This window comes from Hylobates moloch, unplaced genomic scaffold, assembly GCF_009828535.3.
Source record: "Hylobates moloch isolate HMO894 unplaced genomic scaffold, HMol_V3 SCAFFOLD_19, whole genome shotgun sequence".
Lineage (NCBI taxonomy): Eukaryota > Metazoa > Chordata > Mammalia > Primates > Hylobatidae > Hylobates > Hylobates moloch.
Genome location: NW_026652294.1, coordinates 50,362,024 through 50,376,935, shown reverse-complemented (window position 1 = coordinate 50,376,935; position 14,912 = coordinate 50,362,024). Strand labels below are relative to the sequence as shown.

The 14,912-nt window shown below is 42.2% G+C and overlaps 1 protein-coding gene across 10 annotated transcripts in view; it reads left to right on the top strand.

The window, feature by feature from the left end:
• The window catches only part of NFX1 (nuclear transcription factor, X-box binding 1), an 88,739-nt gene that overhangs the window by 61,874 nt on the left and 11,953 nt on the right, over window positions 1–14,912 (top strand). For 8 of the 10 annotated variants that reach the window (XR_009210982.1, XR_009210980.1, XR_009210978.1 and 5 more), the window contains exons 18-22: window positions 1,253–1,354; window positions 2,025–2,066; window positions 11,445–11,543; window positions 12,148–12,214; window positions 14,062–14,207. Coding sequence is in view for 3 of the 10 variants with exons in the window: in XM_058431078.1 (XP_058287061.1) it covers window positions 1,253–1,354; window positions 2,025–2,066; window positions 11,445–11,543; window positions 12,148–12,214; window positions 14,062–14,207 (456 nt within the window). In the remaining 7 variants the exon portion in view is untranslated. Of the gene's footprint in view, window positions 1–1,252; window positions 1,355–2,024; window positions 2,067–11,444; window positions 11,544–12,147; window positions 12,753–14,061; window positions 14,208–14,912 lie in introns of those variants that run through there. The other 2 variants (XR_009210984.1, XR_009210983.1) reach the window with 1 other exon arrangement.

Below are 14,912 nucleotides of genomic sequence, written 5' to 3'. Positions count from 1 at the left end.
GTCTGTAACTGGTTGTGATCAGTGAGTTGTAAACACCACTGCACAGATACATGTGTTTATCATAGTATCCCTGCAACTTTTCTAAAAGCTGGAAAGGTTTTTCTGTTTGTTTTTTTGTTTTGTTTTGTTTTATTGAGAGGGGTCTTGCCCTGTTTCCCAGGCTGGTCTCCCACCTCGGCCTCCCAAAGTGCTGGGATCACAGGCGTGAGCCACCACACCTGGCTGGAAAGTTTCTTACATACATTTTTAAAAATCTGGTTTCTCTACTTCAAAGAAAAAGTGCTGCTTTATGTACCTTGTCTTCCCTAACTTTACTGTGTAAAATAACTGTGAAATTTCTCCACTTCCTCCTTCATCTTTCTCTTTTTCTCTCTTTTGGTCATATTACATTGTGAGATAAGAAGGAAAGATGTCCTGAAGTTAGGTGAATTGCTTTCACATCCTACCATTTGTCATTGACACAGCCAGGGCTAAGCCCTGTGCTCCTCTGCTGTGAGGGTTTCTAATTGTTCTGTGAGGTATCTCTGCAGCCTCCTGAAGTCTTGGGACCTGTGTAGCCATATAGGGATCTGAGTACTGAGATGGAGGTGTTAGAGAATGAATAGTTTTATATATATATATATATCTGGTTAGATGGGGAGAGGTGCCATGGATATAGGACTTTAAGAGGATGCACACATCAGATTGGCTGTGTTTGAATACCTACTAAGTGCCAAGTGTTGCTCTAGGAGATACTGAGGGATTGAGTCACCTCATCGCTTCCCATGTAGCTGCTTTGAATATAATTGAAGAGACATAAATATGTAGGTAGTTCATAGTAGCTGGGCTTCCAAGGCCACACCAGTTTTCATGTGCTAGATTTGCTTTTTTTTGAAACGGAGTTTCACTCTTGTTCCCCAGGCTAGAGTGCAATGGTGCAATCTTGGCTCACTGCAACCTCCACCTCCCAGGTTCGAGAGATTCTCTTGCTTCAGCCTCCTGAGTAGCGGGGATCACAGGCGCCTGCTACCATGCCTGGCTAATTTTTTATATTTTTAGTAGAGACGGGGCTTCACCATATTGGTCAGGCTGGTCATGAACTCCTGACCTCAGGTGATCCACCTGCCTCGGTTTCCCAAAGTGCTGGGATTACAGGCGTGAGCCACCACACCCGGCCTAGATTTGCTTTTAAAGAGGTCTTCTGTATCCCAAGTATAAGGAGGTTCTTGTGAAACTGCAATGCCTCTTTTTCCCTTTCTTTTTTATATTTCAGAATAGCTGCAATTTCCATGGCCTCTAAGATAACAGACATGCAGCTTGGAGGTTCAGTGGAGATCGGCAAGTTAATTACCAAAAAGGAAGTTCATCAAGCCAGGTAATTTTTAAAATACATATATGTGCCTTCTTTCTTCAATTAGACTTCAATTAGAGGGCAGGGATTATTCATTTATCTCAATCCTTCATAGCAGAGCCTTGCATACACAATAAGTATTCAATAGACAAGTTGATGTTGTGACATCCGCTCCATCCCCAGTGAATCCTACTCAGGAGATGGCCAAGACTAGAGGAGACTTTTCCAGGCCTCACAGTAACCGAAGGAAGCAGAGACCTATAGGTGTTTAGCTTAACCCATATGAGAATAGAGAACCCAGTGTGGTGGCTGTCTCTGGAGAGGGAGATCGGGCTGTTAAGAGGGGCACCTGTGGAGCATTTGGGGCTGAGCAGCCAAGGAACACTCTGAGGCCACTGGAGGACTCCTAGACCCCATAACAGAGAGGCCATCCCACCTGTGCTTGAGAGGGACCTCATCCAGCCATTCCTGGATTGGGGTCCCTGGGGAAATGGTATTTCTAGGGCAAGGTTACTGATGGAAACTGAAGAACAGGTGGCCTCACAGGCCTCACAAAAAACATTCCTGGCCTGAGGGAATGTTTTTTGGCAAGAGTCAGCTGTGCTTCCAGGTTGACTGAGACTTCCTTTTCTTGCTGCATAGGAGCTGTACAGCCTGTATTCTGAATTTAATTTTTTTTCATTTGCTTATCAAGGCTGGAGTGTGATGAGGAGTGTTCAGCCTTGGAAAGGAAAAAGTAAGTAGTTGCAGCTGCTTTTTTAATCTCCTTGCCCTTGAGCTCTGTGAAATTAATGGGAGGGAGCAACCCTTCAAACATCAGACATTCACTCAGCACTGCACTGCGTCTTTTACTGTTATCAAAGAGCAAGAGAAATGCCATTACCAAGAATTGAATTGTCTTAAGGATAAACCACTCAGGTGATTTCAGCATATTGAGAAACAGGAGCTGTGTGGTTTTGGGCATGATATAAACATCACATAACACAGCATACTTATTCAGGGACTGGCCAACTTCCTGACTCAGAGATAAGAGGTTTAAAACAATGTTTAGTTAACTTTTCGTTGAAGTTTAGCATACATATTGAAGACTGAAAGTGTGCAGATCAGTGAATCGTCACTAAATGAATACAGTTGTGTAATCAAGCACTCAGGTGAAAAGATAATTACCAGAACTGTCTCCTATACTCTACATAAAGGTGAAACTCTATCCTAACTTCTCTTTAGATTAGTTTTTGAACTTTATGTAAGTGATGAAATCATGTAGTTTGTATTATTTTTGTCTGGCTTCTTTCGTTACATTTTTGTGACATTCACTCCTGTTGTTGCATGTAGCAATGCTTTATTCATTTTTATTCCTGCATGATTTTTTTTGTATTACTATTCATTTACCCATTATACTGTTAATGGATATCTTTGTATTAACCATTAGACTATTACAAATAAAGCTGTTAAGAATTCTTTTTTTTTTTTTTTGAGATGGAGTTTTGCTCTTGTTGCCTAGGCTGGAGTGCAATGGCATGATCTTGGCTCACTGCCACCTCTGCCTCCTGGGTTCAAGCGATTCTCTTGCCTTAGCCTCCAGAGTAGTTGGCCATTACAGGTGCACACCACCACACCCAGCTGATTTTTGTATTTTTAGTAGAAATGGGGTTTCACCATGTTGGCCAGGCTCGTCTCAAACTCCTGACCTCAGGTGATCCACCTGCCTCGACCTCCCAAAGCATTGGGATTACAAGCGTGAGCCACCACGCCCAGCCCAGAACATTCTTAAACTTGCTTTGCTCTATATTTCTGTACATTTCTGTTGGATATAAGCCAGAAGTAGAATTGCTGATTAATAGGGTTTACGTATGTTCAGCATTAGTAGATTCTGCCAGTATCCAAAGTGATTGTACCAAATTGCACTCCCACCAGCAAAGGATAATTCCCATTGCTGTACTTTTTTGTCAGCACTTGAAATTGTCAGTCTTTTTAATTTTAGCCATTTTGTAGATGTGTATAACAAGATGTCATTGAGCTTTTAATTTCTATTTTCCTGATGACTTAAGAGATTAAGCACCTTTCTTGTAGTTACTGGCCATTGGATAGCCTCATTTTTGAAGTGCCTGTTCAAGTCCTTTGCTTATTTTTTTGTGCTCTTTTTGTATTGATTAGTAGGAATTCTTTACGTATTCTGAATACGAGTCCTTTGTTGGCTTTATGTATACATTGTGAGTACTTTGTTGCACTCTGTACCTTCATTTTTTACTCTCTTGATGCCTTTTTTTAATCCCAGAAGCTAAAGAACTCTTGATGTCTTTTGATAAACAGAAATTTTTAATTGTAATATTATCCAGTTTATTTGAGTTTCTTAATAAGCACTTTTCATGTCCTATTTAGAAAAATTTGTCTATCCTGAGGCAATGACAATATTCTGTTACTATCTAGAAAGTGTATTATTTTACCTTTCACATTTTAAATCTACAGTTGACCTGTACTGATTTTTTTGAGTATGGATAAGGAGAGTTTACAATTCAGCTTTTTTCCATGCAAATATCCATTTGACCAGTACCAAGATTGTCCTTTTCCCAGCACTCTGCAGTGCCACCTCTGTCATAAATCACATATAAGCCTGGGCAACTTGGCAAAACCTCATCTCTACAAAAAATAAAATAAAATTAGCCAGGTGTGGTGGTGCACACCTATAGTCCCAGCTACTTGGGAAGCTTGAGGTGGGAGGATTGCTTGAACCTGCAAGGTTGAGGCTACAGTGAGCCGTGATCACCAGCCTGGACTATACTCTTGGTGACAGAGTGAAATCCTGTCTCAAAAAAAAAAAAAAAATAGACCAGGCATGGTGGCTCACACCTGTAATCCCAGCACTTTGGGAGGCTGAGGCAGGTGGATCACGAGGTCAGGAGATCGAGACCATCCTGGTAAAACCCCATCTCTACTAAGAATACAAAAAATTAGCCGGGCATGGTGGTGGGCACCTGTAGTCCCAGCTACTCGGGAGGCTGAGGCAGGAGAATGGCATGAACCCAGGAGGCAGAGCTTGCAGTGAGCCGAGATCGTGCCACTGCACTCCAGCCGGGACGACAGTGCAAGACTCCGCAACAAAAAAATAATAATAATAAATAAATTAAAGTATATCAAATATATATATATATGTGAGTCTATTTCTGATCTCATCCTGTTGAACCGCACTAGTATTACACTGTCTTAATTACTGTGCCTTTATAACAAGTCTTAATATCTGATAGTATATATCCTCAACCATGACTCTTCTTCAATATTGTCTTTGATTATTTATTCTTAGCCCTTTACATTTCCACTTAATGTCTTTTTCATTTATTTATTTATTTATTTATTTATTGAGACTGGGTCTTGCTCTGTCACCCGTGCTGGAATGTAGTGGCACAATCATAGTTCACTGCACCCTTGAACTCCTGGGCTCAAGAGATCCTCGTGCCTCAGCCTCCAAAATAAGTAGGACTACAGGCACACACCACTACGCCCGGCTAAGTTTTTCTTTTTCTTTTTCTTTTTTTTTTTTTTTTTTGTAAAGACAGGGTTTTACTATGTTGACCAGGGTGGTCTCAAACTTCTGGCTCAAGCGAACCTCCTGCCTTGGCCCCACAAAGTGCTGGGATTATAAGCATGAGCTACTGCACCCAGCCCATTTCCACTTATATTTCACAATTGGCTTGTTATTATAATATATGCCCAAGAAACCTGCTGGGATTTTGATTGAGTTGGTATTTAACTTGTAGATCAATTTGGAATCTTTACAATATTAAATTTTCTAATCCAAGAGGAAGGTGTATTCTTGCATTTCATGTCTTTGATTTCTCTCAGTGATACTTTATGGTTTTCTATCTATAGATTTTGTAGTCTTTCAGTAGATTTGTTTCTTGCTTTTTGATGCTGCTATAGATGGGTTTATTTTTCTTTTTTTTTTTTTTTTTTGAGATGGAGTCTCTCTGTCGCCCAGGCTGGAGTGCAGTGGCATGATCTCAGCTCACTGCAGGCTCCGCCCCCCGGGGTTCACGCCATTCTCCTGCCTCAGCCTCCCGAGTAGCTGGGACTACAGGTGCCCGCCACCTCACCCGGCTAATTTTTTTTTTGTATTTTTAATAGAGACAGGGTTTCACTACGTTAGCCAGGATGGTCTCGATCTCCTGACCTCATGATCCACCCACCTTGGCCTCCCAAAGTGCTGGGATTACAGGCATGAGCCACTGCGCCCAGCTAGATGGGTTTATTTTTCTTGTATTACTTGTAATTTTTTATTTTTTTTTCGAGACGGAGTCTCGCTCTGTTGCCCAGTCTCGCTCTGTGCAATGGCGCGATCTCGGCTCACTGCAAGCTCCGCCTCCCAGGTTCATGCCATTCTCCTGCCTCTGCCTCCCGAGTAGCTGGGACCAGAGGCGCCCACCACTACACCCGGCTAATTTTTTGTATTTTTAGTAGAGATGGGGTTTCACCATGTTAGCCAGGACGGTCTCAATCTCCTGACCTCATGATCTGCTCATCTCAGCCTCCCAAAATGCTGGGATTACAGGCATGAGCCACCGCGCCTGGCCAACTTTTAATTTTTTTTAAATTATTATTATTATTTAATGTGACAAGTGTTTTGTTTATTTTGCTTTTGACCAGGTTGACATCCTCAATAAAAAATGCAAATTACAAGGCCTTCATTTTAAAGCAAATGCTCATTTTAGAAATGTGTTACAGAAGATATTTATATGCTTCAGCAGTCATAAAAATATATCACAGATTAAGGCAAAAAAATTCTATGAATGGCTTGATTTATTTATTTATTTATTTTTGATACAGAGTCTCACTCTGTCTCCCAGGCTGGAGTGCAATGGCACAATTACAGCTCACTGCAGCCTCTACCTCCTGGGTTCAAGTGATACTCCCGCCTCACCTCCCAAGTAGCTGGAACTGCAGGTGCATGCCACCACACCCAGCTAATTTTTACATTTTTTTGTGCCACACCCAGCTAATTTTTTTGTTTTTTTGGTAGAGATGGCATCTTGCTATGTTGGCCAGGCTGGTCTCACATTCCTGGGCTCAAGCCATCCTCCTGCCTCAGCCTTCCAAAGTGCTGGGTTTATAGGTGTGAGCCACCACACCTGGCTTAAATTGGTATTTTCTAATTGCTTGTTGCTGGTATTTAGAGATACAATTGATATTTATTGACTTGTTTAGAAACCTTGCTAAATTCACTTATTTCTGATATTATAGATTATTTTGGATTTTGCATATACACAGTCATGTCTTCTAATAATAGTAATTTTATTTATTTTCAATTCCTGTTTTTTCCTTTCTTTTTTCTTTTTTCCTTCTTTCCAATTCTTAACTTTCATTTCTTCTTCTTACCTCATTGTACTGGCTAGGGCCTTCAGTATATTGTTGAATGGAAGGTGGTAATAAAAGATATTCCTTGGCCGGGCACGGTGGGATGGCTCACACCTGTAATCCCAGCACTTTGGGAGACTGAGGCGGGCGGATCACTTGAGGTCAAGAGTTCAAGACCAGCCTGGCCAACATGGTGAAACCCTGTCTCTACTAAAAATACAAAAATTAGTCGGGCGTGGTGGCGGACGCCTGTAGTCCCAGCTACTCAGGAGGCTGAGGCAAGAGAATTGCTTAAACCTGGGAGGCAGAGATTGCAGTGAGCCGAGATGGCGCCACCGCACTCCAGCCTAGGCGATAGAGCAAGACTCAGTCTCACACACACACACAAAAAAATAGATATTCCTGACTAATCCTCCATCTCATGGGGAAAACTTTAAGTATTTCACCATTAAATATGATGTCTGCAGTAAGTTACTTGAGGATACTCTATCAGATCAAGAGGCATTTATTCAATGACTGACAAACTTCCTGATTCTAGCAAAGATTGATTAAATTGAATAGCCCTGCAAAATGTTAATAATTGGAGAATTTAGGTGAAGGGTATATAGAAGTTTATTGTAATATTCTCATAACTTGTCTTTGAAATTTGTTTAAGATAAAAAGTTAGACAAATGCAGACAAAGTATAGCCCTATTTTACCTTGAAGTTTGACTTTCAACAATTTTAATAGTACCTCTTTACATATTAAATGTGTAGAAGGTAATGTGATGACTAGTAGTGCTGTCCAAATTTTCCTTGGTTTGACCCTTATGATAACTTTCTAGTGAGTGCCGTTCAAAACCCTTGCCCTTTAGGAACCGTCAGTCAGTATTCTCAGCTGCAGAATGTAAATTAGGAGTCCTAGGTATTCAGAAATGCTATAGTGAATACACAGAAGGTCTCCAAACATGGAAATGTACTTTTGGTGGTTGAAAGACGTATACTAGTTAGAGCCAGAGCTCTGGAGTCAGATTATCTGGATTTGAATCCTAGCTTCACAAATCACTTAGCTGTGAGACCTTGGGCAAGTCACATATTGTCTGTAAGCCTTAGGTTTCTTAAAAATCTAGAAATGATGATAATAACAGTATTTACCTTCCAGAGTTGTTATGAGGATTAATACATTAAAACTAAAAATGATACTCATAAAGCTCTTGGCACAAGAGCTTGGCTCATAGTAGGTACTCAGTAAATGTTATTGATTAAAACTAGCTATTTTTGAAAGCCTTTTGAATTTCTCGTCAATCTTGGTGATGACATAATGACCCTTACAGGTTAGAGTCTTTCATAAATACACACAAACCTAAGAGAAAAAAAATGCAAATTTAAAGAAAAGTCCATCTAAAGTTATATCTATATATACACACACATATATACACGCATACACCTGTGCGTATATGTATGTGTGTATGCATGTGTGTATATCTCTGTTGTAGAAATAAAAAACTAGCAGGCCAAATTCAGCCCACAGACAGGTTTTATTGGTGTTTAAATTTGAATTAGTGGCCAAGTAACCAAAACATCAAAAGATCTTCCCCTCGAAATTCTCTTGAAAATTTGAGAAGTAAGCCTCTTTTGAAAAGTTGGAAATCTAGCAGTGTGAACCAGATTCTTGTGGGCACTAAGCTTGTAAGTGACTCCTGGTGCAGTGTAAATGAAAATTGTACTAAGTGCTAAGCTGAAATCTAGCTTTAAAAAAATAAAATAACTTGAATGTTGGTGAGATGCCATGAGATTCAGACACTGATGGCTAGGGCACAAAGTGGCATTTCTGGAGACCACTTACTCCACGTTGATCAAGAGTCTTATGTCCACTCCATGTACCCCACAACTGGAAACATTTTCAAAGCTTTTTGCACAGAGATATTAATTGTGTCATATATAATATTGAGAAACTGAGGAACTGTTAAAGAAACCTAAATGGGAAATGATTAAAATATGGGAACATCATTAGAAGACTATGAGCCATGAAAACAGTTAAGTGTGAAAACAAAATAATAATATGAGAAATGCTAACAAGATAATGCTGGGGAGACGCAAAGAAACAAGGTTTTTTAAATTTTTTAAATTTTTTTATTAAATAAAAATGGTATATATTTATGGTAATACAGCATGATGTGTATGTATACATTGTGGAATGGCTAAATCAAGCTAATTCGCATATGCATTACCTCACATTCTTATTTTTGGGGGGTGAGACAATTTTGAATATAATAATGGCGGCTACTTAAAATTATAGAGAAAGGCCGGGCACAGTGGCTCACACCCGTAATCCCAGCACTTTGGGAGGTCGAGGCGGGTGGATCACCTGAGGTCAGGAGTTCAAGACCAGCCTGGCCAACATGGTGAAACCCCATCTCTGCTGAAGATACAAAAATTAGCTGGGCATGGCGGCGGGCACCTGTAATCCCAGCTACTCGGGAGGCTGAGGCAGGAGAATCACTTGAACCCAGGAGGCGGAGGTTGCAGTGAGCCGAGATCATGCCAGTGTACTCCAGCCTGGGCGACAAGAGCAAGACTCCATCTCCAAATATATATATATATATACACACACACATAGAGAGAGAGAAACGTTATAGTGAAGAAAGGGGCCCATTACAGCGGCTCATGCCCATAATCCCAGCATTTGGGTGGCTGAGGCCAGTGGATCGCTTGAGCTTAGGAGTTCAAGACCAGCCTGGGCGACATAGCAAAACCCTGTCTCTACAAAAAATACAAAAATTAGCCGGGCATGGTGGCACACTTGTAGTGCCAGCTATTGGAGAGGTTGAGGTAGGAGGATGGCTTAAGCCCAGGAGGTGGAAGTTACAGTGAGCTGAGATCATGCCACTGCACTCCAGCCTGGGCAACAAGAGCCAGACCCAGCCTCAAAAAAAAAAAAAAAAAAACAATTAGAAAAAAGGGAACACTTACACACTCTTGGTGGGATTGTAAATTAGTACAGCCACTATGGAAAACAGTATGGAATTTCCTCACATTAAAAATAGAACTACCATATGATCCAGCAATCCTATTGCTTGGTATCTCTACAGAGGAAATTAAATCTGTAGAGATACCTGTACTCTCACATTTGTTGCAGCACTATTTACAATAGCCAAGATATGAAATCAACTGAAGTGGCCAACATGGCTGAATGGATAAAGAAAATGTGGTATATATACAGAATGAAATACTATTCGGCCATAAAAAAAATGAAACCCTGTCATTTGCAACAACATGGATGGACCTGGAGGACATCATGTTACGTGAAATAAGCCAGACACAGAAAGACAGATACCACATGATCTCACTCATATGTAGAATATTTAAAAAATAATATAGAAGCAGAGAGTAGAACAGTGTTTATCTGACTGAGAAGAAGGACAGGGTGGAAAGGGGAGGATGAGGAGAGGTTGGTCAGTGGATAGAAAGTTACAAATAGATGGTAGTAATAAGTTCTGGTGGTTTTTTTTTTTTTTTTTGAGAAGGAGTTTTGCTCTTGTTGCCCAGGCTGTAGTGCAATGGCGCTATCTCAGCTCACTGCAAGCTCTGCCTCCCAGGTTCAAGCGATTCTCCTGCCCCAGCCTCCTGAGTAGCTGGGATTACAGGTATGCACCACCACACCTGACTAATTTTTGTATTTTTCGTGGAAACGAGGTTTCTCCGTGTTGGTCAGGCTGGTCTCGAACTCCCGGCTTCAGGTGATCCGCCCACCTCAGCCTCCCAAAGTGCTGGGATTACAGGCATGAGCCACCGTGCCCAGCCTAAGTTCTGGTGTTCTGTGGCACACCGGGGTGATGATGGTTAACGGTAAGGTGTAGTTTACAAAATAACTAGAAAAGAGGCTTCTGTGTATTCTCACCACAGTGAAATAATAAGGGCATCAGGTGATGGATATGCCTAATACACTGATTTGGTTATTATACAACATAGTATATATGTACCAAAACATCAAACTGTGCTTCATAAATATGAAGCAATGACAATGGGTCAATAAAAATAAAATAATAAAGTAATGTATTATTTTTTATTTTATTTTATTTTTTTAGAGTCTCACTGTGTCGCCCAGGCTGGAGTGCAGTGGCACAATCTCGGCTCACTGCAACCTCTTTCTCCTGGGTTCAAGTGATTCTCATGCCTCAGCCTCCTAGCAGCTAGGATTACAGGCACACGCCACCACACCCGGCTAATTTTTGTATTTTTAATAGAGACAGGGTTTCACCATGTTGGCCAGGCTGATCTCGAACTCCTGGCCTCAAGTGATCCACCTACCTTGGCCTCCCAAAGTCCTAGGATTACAGGTGTGAGCCACCGCACCCAGCCAAGAAATGTATAAAAATGAAGTGTATATGTTAATGGAATTCTTTACTTTTCAGATTTCTATATTAATTTTAACATTTGTATGTCTATTTTATGTACCTTATCTTTAAACAAAGCCTCAGAGAAAGTCATCCCCCATTGACCATTCTCAGTGATCCCACACCCCCAAACTCCTCTTCCCCAAATAATCTAAGTCCCCAGTGTTCAGCCTATGACTTGCTCAGATCCTTATAGATCTGTTTTATTTTCTTTTATGAAGACAATACCACCTCATGTCCCAAGTTGTTGTTATTCTCTCCTTAATAATCCAGTTTACCAAAATAGAGATAAATAATGTGTAAAGAATTTAGGATATAGTAGGCACTCGGGGTGACTGTAAGATAGTTTCCCTCCCACTCCTTTTATTTGCATACCTCTCTCTCCCTTTCAGGAGATTAGCAGAGGCGTTTCATATCAGTGAGGATTCTGATCCTTTCAATATACGTTCTTCAGGGTCAAAATTCAGTGATAGTTTGAAAGAAGATGCCAGGTACGTAACTTGTTACCTGCTTTCTTAATTGTGGCTTGTCAGAGTGTTTGGTCTTTTGAGATGTCATAACTAATATGTACTCCTCCTGTGATTAAGCCAGTTCAGGTTTGTTTGTTTATCTATTGTAAGAGATTATGTGCTGTTTAATAAATACCCTTCTCTTGGTTTCTCAAAACTGTCCCCTTAAAGAACTGAACTTGGGTAGGGTTGAGACAAGAGTTTGGGTGGGGCGGTGGTAAGAGTTTGGGCCTCCCAAGGGCTGGACTAGACTAAATTGGAGGATCTCTGGGCTTCATTCCACCTCTGTCCACCCCAGTCTCACATTCACATGCGTTCCCACTTGGAGCTATAACAGCTCTTACTTTTCTCCTGGAGTCCCTGGCCTTCCAGTGGCTATTTCTCCTTTCATCTTCTCATTTCTTATATTTTTCTCTTTTGTTCTTTCTTCCGTCACAGTCATCCTTCTGTTTTCTGACAATTCCTGATCTCTGCAGTTTTTCTGCTAGCATTGTCTATTGTCTCCGCTTTACAGGGAGAGGATGGGTGAAAGGGGTTCTCAGAAGGGCAGGGACAGACAAAATTAACTGGTGATTTCTCATTTCAGGAAGGACTTAAAGTTTGTCAGTGACATTGAGAAGGAAATGGAAACCCTCGTGGAGTCTGTGAATAAGGTTGAAGTTGAAACATCCCACTGGACATTTCTCTAAGGCCAGCTTGATGAAAAAAAAAAAAAAGCAATCAAGTCCTGGAAACACTGTCAACCTAGAGTAGTTGTAGGAAAAAGTCACAACTTCTTTGAGGATCCTTATCTTTCTCAAAACACAGCCATTGTAACATCTGTGGAAGCCTGTCCTGGTTCAGGACAGTTGACTACAGAAAAGATCTACAGTCGGCCGGGCGCGGTGTCTCATGCCTGTAACCCCCGCACTTTGGGAGGCCAAGGCAGGCAGATCACTTGAGGTCGGGAGTTCTAGATCAGCCTGGCCAACATGACGAAACCCTGTCTCTAATAAAAATATAAAAATTAGCTGGGTGTGGTGGCAGGCACCTGTTATTCCAGCTACTTGCAAGGCTGAGGCAGGAGAATTCCTTGAACCCGGGAGGTGGAGGTTGCTGTGAGCTGAGATTCTGCCACTGCACTCCAGCCTGGGCAACAAGAGTGAAGCTCCGTCTCAAAAAAAAGAAAGAAAGAAAGATCTGCAGTCAGCTGTAAGTAAATGCCAGGCACGGTGGCCCACACCTGTAATCCCAGCACTTTGGCAGGCTGAGGCAGCAGGCGGATCACTTGAGTCCAGGAGTTCGCGACCAGCCTGGGCAACATGGCAAAACCCTGTCTCTACAAAAAGTAAAAAATTAGCCAGGTGTGGTGGTGCACACCTGTAATCCCAGCTACTCAGGGTGCTGAGGCAGGAGGATTGCTTAAGCCCGGGAGGTCAAGCCTGCAGTAAGCTGAGGTTGAGTCACTGTACTCCAGCTTGGATCTCCAGCTTGAGATCCTGTCTCAAAAAAAAAAAAAAAAAAGAAAAAGAAAAAGAAAATGCTGGCTAAGTGCCTAAGAATGGATGAAGAAACTCTGGGTGAGGGGGCTCAATAGTGATAGTTGAGTGACTGTGTGGGACACTTAGGAAGACACTCTAGCCCCTCAGATCTTTGAAGGGCTATTGTATGCCAGGAAAGCCCACCGTTCTTTATAATTCCAAAGGCAGGAATGTCCCCTTTGGGAAAGTTGTATGACTACAGCTGGAGAGCAGTGGGATAGACTCCTTCAGAGGAGGGAGACCCCTGTCCTGGAGGTGGCCAGGGATGTCACAGAGGTAGCTTTAAGTGAAAAAGTCTTGAGTTTAGTCAGAAGCCCCCAGCGCTGCATTGGCTCCCTCCCGCTTCCATCAGAGGGGACTGTGAGTAAGGACGAGATGGCTGCTTTAGCCCCTGTATCTAATGCTGGTGGTTTTCCTTCCCAGTCTCCTTACCCTCTTCCCATTCCCCTCCTTTCCTCCCTTCTGTTAACCACTTCCCAGCAGAATATTAACATGAGGGAGAAAATGGAATGCATTGTTCCTCTCCTAATTAAGAAACCCAAACAGATGTGTTTCTCTGTTTGTGTGTCTGTATCTGAATACTCATGATTTTTAAAGTACAACATACTTTTAAAGGAAATAATATTTTCTTGTTTTGTAAGTATTTAGTCATTTTTAGGGAATATCACCCACTCCCCAGTTATGGAACCCATCAGGAAGAACCATTATACTGTCTACCTAAGTCGCAGTTCACGTACCCTTTGTCCCTAACCCTGTCCAGCTGCTACTGTTGTGGCTCACAGAGTAGGTGAAAGAAGTGCATCAATGCCCATCTTCCCAAACTCCTCCAGGCTTGCTTGGCAGTTAGTAAAATGCTCTGTGCTGTGGGCCTCTAAAATCACCTCTTATTGATCCATGCAATTCTTGTGTGGTAAGATTAGTTGTGAGCATTTTGTTTTCAGAGTGATACGATCAATCAGTCATCTTTTCCCTCAATACAGGGAAAGAATACTAAGAAAAGCCACAGCTTCCCTCCCATGAACAGAGACCACCGCCGGATCATCCATGACCTGGCCCAAGTTTATGGCCTGGAGAGCGTGAGCTATGACAGTGAACCGAAGCGCAATGTGGTGGTCACTGCCATCAGGTAGGTCAATCCTGCCGTCAGAGGAAGAACTCCTAAGCAGGGCAAACTGGACCCAAGAAGCAGGGTCTGTCAATATTTGTCTTTCTTACTACCACTCTCCCTCTTGGAAAAGTAGAAGGAAAATCTGCTTCTCTGGCACTTCCCAGATAATCTAAAGGCCTGAGCCAAAGAGCAAAACCTATGCCTCGAGCCACAGGGCAGATGCACTCAAAATGCACAAGTGTCACATCTGCCTACAGTCATAGCAGATGCTGGAAGCAGCATTTCTTCAGGCAAGGGGGCCTGCCCATCATATCTGCTCTTTTCTCCTTCTGTCTCCTGTTCCGCTGTCTGTCCTCTCCTTGGCTGTGTCCTCTTGGCATGGGGAAAACAAAGAATGCTGGACTCTGGTTTGAGGCACCCCCTGTGAATGGTGTTTTTGCCATCAGAGGACACTGAAGCAATAATGTGGCCAGGAGGGGACAGGGAGGACCTAGGATCACTCTCAGAACCTGGGAATAGGAAGAACTTCCCAGTGAAGAAAACAAGTCTGACATGAAGCAAGCCACGGGCCTGGCATAGGTGGGTGGAAGGGACAGGGGGTTAAATGCAGGTGGCCATGCCTGAGAGCAGACAGTTAATACCAGAGAGTGCTCAGTAGTGTCACAGTGCCAAAATCAAGGGCTGAGTTTCTAGCTTTCTGTCCATCTCCACAAACGATTCTCA